The 6,562-nt window shown below is 33.9% G+C and overlaps 1 protein-coding gene across 1 annotated transcript; it reads right to left on the bottom strand.

Moving 5' to 3' along the window:
* Nucleotides 1-5,063: 5,063 nt before the first annotated feature.
* On the bottom strand, nt 5,064-6,191 carry LOC120157322 (gibberellin-regulated protein 4-like). The gene is made up of 4 exons (XM_039168489.1): nt 6,037-6,191; nt 5,861-5,902; nt 5,743-5,776; nt 5,064-5,438 (listed from the first exon to the last, which is right to left on the bottom strand). Exons 1-4 carry the CDS (start codon nt 6,097-6,099, stop codon nt 5,257-5,259), a joined length of 321 nt encoding a protein of 106 aa, XP_039024420.1. The 5' UTR covers nt 6,100-6,191; the 3' UTR covers nt 5,064-5,256.
* Nucleotides 6,192-6,562: the final 371 nt, after the last annotated feature.

The raw sequence follows: 6,562 nt of genomic DNA, 5'->3' as shown, positions 1-6,562 counted from the left end.
GAATGAATTTGGGGGTATGATGAGTATTTTGAGTACAAAATTCCCAAGAATACCCTTATATATTTTTATTTAAAATGACACCTCACAAGAGAGATAACTTTTGGAAGCTTGAAAATCTATCATCATCTTCTCCATTTTCTCTACCTCCATTATTGTTCATCTTTCTCCATTTTTATTGGTGTTCCTCCATTTTTGAAGCTCGAGAGAGTGGCCTAGCATCCTATAAGAGCTTACGCTATAGTCGTTCGTGGTGGTTTGAGGTAAGTGTCGATCGTGCACACCTAGTGCTTTATTCTCCAACCTTTGCTCTATTGTTAAAGCTTGAAATCTTATTTGGGTTGTAAGGTCGAATGAATGATTATATATACTATATGGTTTGTTTGAACCCCACCATGAACTAAGCTATATTTTGTGGGTTCATTTGATGGATGCTTGAAACTTTATTTCAATGATTGATGAATGTTTATCTTTTGTTTTTACTTGTTTTGTTTATGTGTGCTTCATCTTCTAAGATTGTAGGAGGTATGAGAGTGTCCTTTTCTTAGACGAAGACTAGATGTTCGAGAAAAATATAGTCACTAATTCTTAAGTGTTCGAGAGAAACTTATGAATGATTAACATAAGCAATGGGATGTAGTTAATCACTATAGCCTAATCCATTAGTACTTGAGATAGAATAAGCTAAGATTTTAACGACTAAGAGACGTAGTGCATCATCAATAGTGTAGGTTGCTATAGTTGAGACTTAGAGGAGATACCGTGTCATTCTATTCTGTTAGGTTCTTATGACTAGAGATAGCGAGAACACTTTTAGCAAACTCCTTAAGTGTCCTTAAGTGTCTTCCTACCATTCATTTCTGAAGTAGTTTCCCGTGTGAGGATTGTCAAGTTATTTATTTATTTGTTGTTTTTACGATTTTACATTGCCTTAGTATTTTCATCATTATAAAATGCTCTTTTGCCACAACATTATTCACTCATTTGCACTCTATCTCCATCATTTTATTCACTCTTACATTTCCATTGCCGAAGCATCATCAGTGTATATATAATTTTTATACTTAGATAAATTATATAGTACTCACAAAAAACAACAATCGTATCATAATCCTTAAGTAACTTGATTCGTATCCTATTTCTCAAGTTTAGCTTCTTTTAAGTCAACTGATACTTTAAGCTTTCTAATCGGTATAGATATAACACATTTTACCGTATAGATAATGACGCCATATCTTAAGTGGAAACACCACTGCTGCCAACTCAAGATCATGCACTGGATAATTTCTTTAATGTGGCTTAAGTTATCTCGATGCATAGGCTACCACCTTTCCATCTTGCATCAAAATGCATCCTAGACCATTATGAGACGCGTCGTTAAACACCACAAAATCCTTGCTTGATTCTGGTTGTACATGTACTGGATCCTCTGTTAGAACCTTCTTTATGGTTTTAAAACTTCTTTTGGCATTTCTTTGTCAAAATAAATGGAATATCTTTCCTTAATACCTTTGTGAGTGGAACGACAGTCATTGAAAAATCCTTTACAAACCTTCGATAATATCCAGCAAATCCCAAGAAACTTTGAACTTCTAAAACATTATTTGAAACTTTCCAGTCCAATATAGCTTTAGCCTTCTGAAGATCCACTCAAATCCCCTCAGCATATACCACATGTCCAAGAAATGCTACCTCCAATAACCAGAATTCACACTTTAATAACTTGGCATACAACTTTTTATCCCTAAGTGTCTGGAGAACAATGTGTAAATGAGCATCATGCTCTTTTTTTTCTTCGAATAAACCAGAATGACATCAATAAATACAACTACAAACTCATCCTAGTATGGTTGGAATACTCGGTTCATCAAATCTATGAATGTCGTTGGGGCAATAGTCGAACTGAATGGCATCACTACAAACTCGTAGCGTCCGTAGCGGGTCCGAAATGTAATCTTCAAAATATATTCTTCTTTAATCTTCAGCTGATGGTGCCTAGATCAAAGATCAATCTTAGAAAATATAGTTGCGCCTTTTAACTGATCGCATAGGTCATCAATCCTCGCAAGAGGATACTTGTTCTTCATTGTCACCTTGTTTAGTTGACGGTAATCTATGCATAATCACATAGATCCATCTTTCTTCTTCACAAATAATATTGGTGCACCCCAAGGCGATACACTTGGCCTGATAAATCCTCGATCCAACAACTCTTGTAATTGATCCTTTAACTCTCTAAGCTCAGTCAAAGTCATATGATATGGAGCCAACGATATCAGAGAAGTACCCAAAAGTAATTCAATATTAAACTCAACCTTTCTATCGGGAGGTAATCCTGATATCTCATTAGGAAAATGTCATGATACACCTTAACAGTTGTAATATCTTTCAACCTCACTTTGGAAGTTCGAGTATCCAACACGGTTGGCCAAGAAAGCTTGACATCCATGCAACAACAATTTCTTAGCAGAAACAACTGAAATCATATTAGATAAAGGATTCATCTTTTGTCCAACCACTATTACCTCTGTACCTTTCGAGTCTTTCAGTATTGATCATTTTAAACAACAATTTACTATAGCATGGTAAAGAGATAACCAATCCACACCCAAAATTATCCCAAATTTCTCGAAAGGTAACTCCATCAAGTTTGCAGGAAACTCGATGCCTTGAATTTTTAGCGAACAATTTCTATTTAGACGCTTGACCTTAGCACTCTGACCTAAAGGATTCGTCGTAACTATATCACTCAAAATATATTTTAGGGAAATATCTCTTTCTCTAATTAATTTTTTACTAATTTATGAGTGTGTAGAGCCAGGGTCAATCAAAACAAATAGAGGTGCGTCAAAGAGATAAAAGGAACCTGCGATGATCTCTGGATTGTCTCGGTCCTCCTTAATCTTGATATTATATACTCTAGTTGTGGTTCGCCCTTCAGTCTATATAGCAGATTCTAACGAAGTAATTTTTACCTCTACTTCGACCTCTTTGAGGTGTTGCTACAAATTTCTTGGACTGTAATAATTTCTCTCCTGACATTAGAGGGAAATCCTGAATATAGTGTCTTGATTCACCGCATCGAAAACAGGCTCTTGGGACAATTCTGCATACCCCAATATGATTTCTCCTACAAAACTGACAATGTAAAATCTGACTCTGACTCTGTAAACATCTGTCTGCTCCTGCAGCCATTGTCTGAGTCTATCTTCCTTTTCCAGCATTAGTTCCCTTAAGATTTAAAGTAGTTCCCTCATATCTATCCTAGGGTATGTAACCAGAACCTTGACCCTTTTTAGATTGAGCAATAGTATAAGATGTCCCCTGTCTTTTTGCTGACTGAAATCTATTCTAAAAAATTTTCATTTTGGGCTCTTTCCAACGCTTTAGCTCTGTTCACAATCTCTTGAAATGTCGGCAACTCCACACCAACATAAACTCCTTTAACATAGGACACAAACCCTATATAAACCACTAGCATCTATCTTTCTCTGTAGGGATCAACTCTGAGGAAAACCTACTTAACTTATTGAATTCACACTCGAACTCATAAACAGTGCGGTTGCCTTGCTTCAAATTTAAAAATTGTTGCTTCATTTCCTGAATGAACTGCTTGTCAATATACTTGTTAATAAATTTCTCAAGGAAAAAATGCCAAGTGACTTGCTCCAGAGGAACATGCATAATGGTATTTGTCCACGACATCGGGGCTGGAACTCGAAGCAGAGACACCACTCCATCTAATCTCCCACGGTCAGAGTAGTGTAATCCATCCAACATTACTTTTACGTCATGCAACCAAAGATCCTCTATTATCAGACCTTCGTAAGCTTCTCCTTTAAATTCAGGGGCTCCCAAACTCTTTAACTCTTTTGTAACAGACATCAGAGGAGCTGGTGGTGCAGTTGGGGGAGGAACAGGTTGATAACGCTGCAGAATAGCTTCTAGTGCTTGCAAAAACATCCCTTGATCAGGCGCAGGCGCTCCCTCAGGTGTCGGAGCTCCCTGCTGCCCAGATTGAGCAGGAGGTTCGGTATACACCTCATTACTGGAGAAGAGAATAGTTCTCTTGAATTTTCTTGCAAAAATATCTCGTAATTTGTCTTAAAACAAATTTAAAATGAATAAAAAAATCATTTTGGCCCAAAAGTCAAAATTAGTCAAAATTACCCTAAATGAATCATAATTTATCATTAAATAAATATAAAAATCTCATATATCAATTTCCATCTTTTCCCTTCTAATTATCCAAAAATTCAATTTAATCACTAAATTTTACTATTCCACTTTAACATGTAAATTCCTCTAAATTACACTAATTCAAATCAAATTATACTAATTAAAAATATCAATATAATTTTTCTAACCTCAAACTTCCTTCAAAGTTTACCAATCTTTATCATTTAATAAAATTTTATACAAACTTCATATAAAAAAATCTGAAACCCATTATAATTTCATTCTTGAGTTGAAATACTCTTTTATAGACCCATAATACAACTTCTGAAAATTTATATTTTTAATCCCTAAACTTTTACAAATTTACACTTTGATCCCCAAATTTTCACATTTTATTTTTCAGACACCACTCCAAAATTTTGGATATTACAATTTGACTATTTTTGAACAAATTACCATTAAAAAGGGTTTCTTTAAATAAATCCTAACATGTCTAACAAACATATTTTATTTTCAAAACAAAAAAAGATAAATATTGATCCAAATTCTTCGTAATTTTATATATTTCCAATTCAATCTATGATGCAACAAATGCATTAAAGTTTTTGAATCCATGAGTAGAAGGTCCAATCAGCCCCCTTTTTATGTTAATGAATTTGTATTATTACACTAAAATTTGACTAGAACTCTATTTCAATTTTACTTCAAATAGAAAGATAAAAGAGGTAAGATTTACAATCAGTTACTCATTAAAATTTTTAAATAAATATAAGAGTTCAATCCAGATTCATTGATCAATAAATCATACATCAATTATGCTACAATATAATATATTTTTTTTGAAAATGGGGTAATTTCTAGTTAAATAACAACAACTTCTTTAATTAAATAGAGCAAAGATTAGCCACTCTCATTTAATGGGGTGACAAATTGGTACATATTTTGCAAAAAAAAGTACATAAAACACCAGCAACAACTAACATCATAAATATAAAGTTAGCATCACAGTGCCACAATTCCATGCTTAAAAGATGAATTAAAAAAAAACTTAGAGATAGGGTTCCCTCCAAGTAAACAAATTTAAGGGCATTTGGGGCCTCCTTCCTTGGTCTTCCAGTTGTTGTAGCAAGGGCAAACTTGTTTGTTCCCATAATACCCTGGAGGCACACACAGGCAAGTCCTGCAACATTTCTGGCAGAAGAACATGCATGGTTTATGGTACTGGGTCTGGCTACATCTCCTTGTGCACTCAGATGGACATTCTGGTCATTTCATTCCACCAAAATCAAAGGGTTAATATATATATATATATGAATTAGAGAAAAAATAGATGACTGATATTACCTCATTGTTTCTTTTTTATGTGAATATATTATTATTTATTACTGTTAATCGTAGTTGTCTATTTTCATTCATCTAAGTTTTAAGTGGTATAAACGAATCCTGAATCAGATCTTACCAGGACCATGTTTCTTCAAGCTAATTTTTTCTACGTTTTTAGATCAGATCTTCTACATAAAGAAAGCAAAAGGAAAACATTGAAAGTGAAAAGTCTTGTATGCTTACGGTTAATCTTGAGACTTCCAGGGCCATAACGTTTCTGCAGATGGGGAACAAAATATTCCAGGGAAACAAACAGATCAGAATGTGACAAAAAGGAAATCTTCAAAGCTTCAGCTTTTACCTGATCATAATGGTGACCTCCTCTTCCATGTGAAGCCATTACCTATAATGAAGACCACAAAACTAAAGATTAGACTGCTGTAAACTGCAGGTTTTCCTTTTGTCTGCAACTTTTTTTTCTATACTAAATGTTCTTTCGATTTTTCAATGTAACTGGGAAAAAGGAAAGGTACCCACCATTGTTTGAAGCATGGATATGGCAATGAGAGCCAAGAAGAAAGCAACAGCAAGCTTAGCCATGAAGTTTTCTGGGCTGTAAAACCAAACCCCTCTTGAAGTGTGAAAACAAAGATGAAATGAAGAAGGGAAGAGGGGATTGGATGAAGAAGATTGAAATGGTGTGGGCGTATATATAGCAGAAAGTTTGAAGATTTAGGGATGGGAAATTTCCATAATGTACTTACTCATACATGTTAAAGTTTGGATGACACCTATATTCAGTAAGGGTTAAATTAAATTTGTTTCTCCTTTATTGTATTATTACTTTAAAATTATTAAATTTTAATATAAATATTTATAGCTTAATTATTAGTATATGATATATTAATTGTTTAATCCGGATAAGTATTATATAAATAATATATTTATAAATAATTTTAATGGTATACAAAATTAAATTTGTTACGACGGTCTATTTATGTGGCATAAACTGATCTAACAAGACCTTCTTCCAAATATAACATCTAAATTATGCGACAATCAG

Source organism: Hibiscus syriacus, unplaced genomic scaffold (genome assembly GCF_006381635.1).
Source record: "Hibiscus syriacus cultivar Baekdansim isolate YM2019G1 unplaced genomic scaffold, ASM638163v2 tig00111244_pilon, whole genome shotgun sequence".
Lineage (NCBI taxonomy): Eukaryota > Viridiplantae > Streptophyta > Magnoliopsida > Malvales > Malvaceae > Hibiscus > Hibiscus syriacus.
The sequence above is the reverse complement of the archived record's forward strand: the minus strand, read 5'-3'. Positions and strand labels throughout refer to the sequence as shown.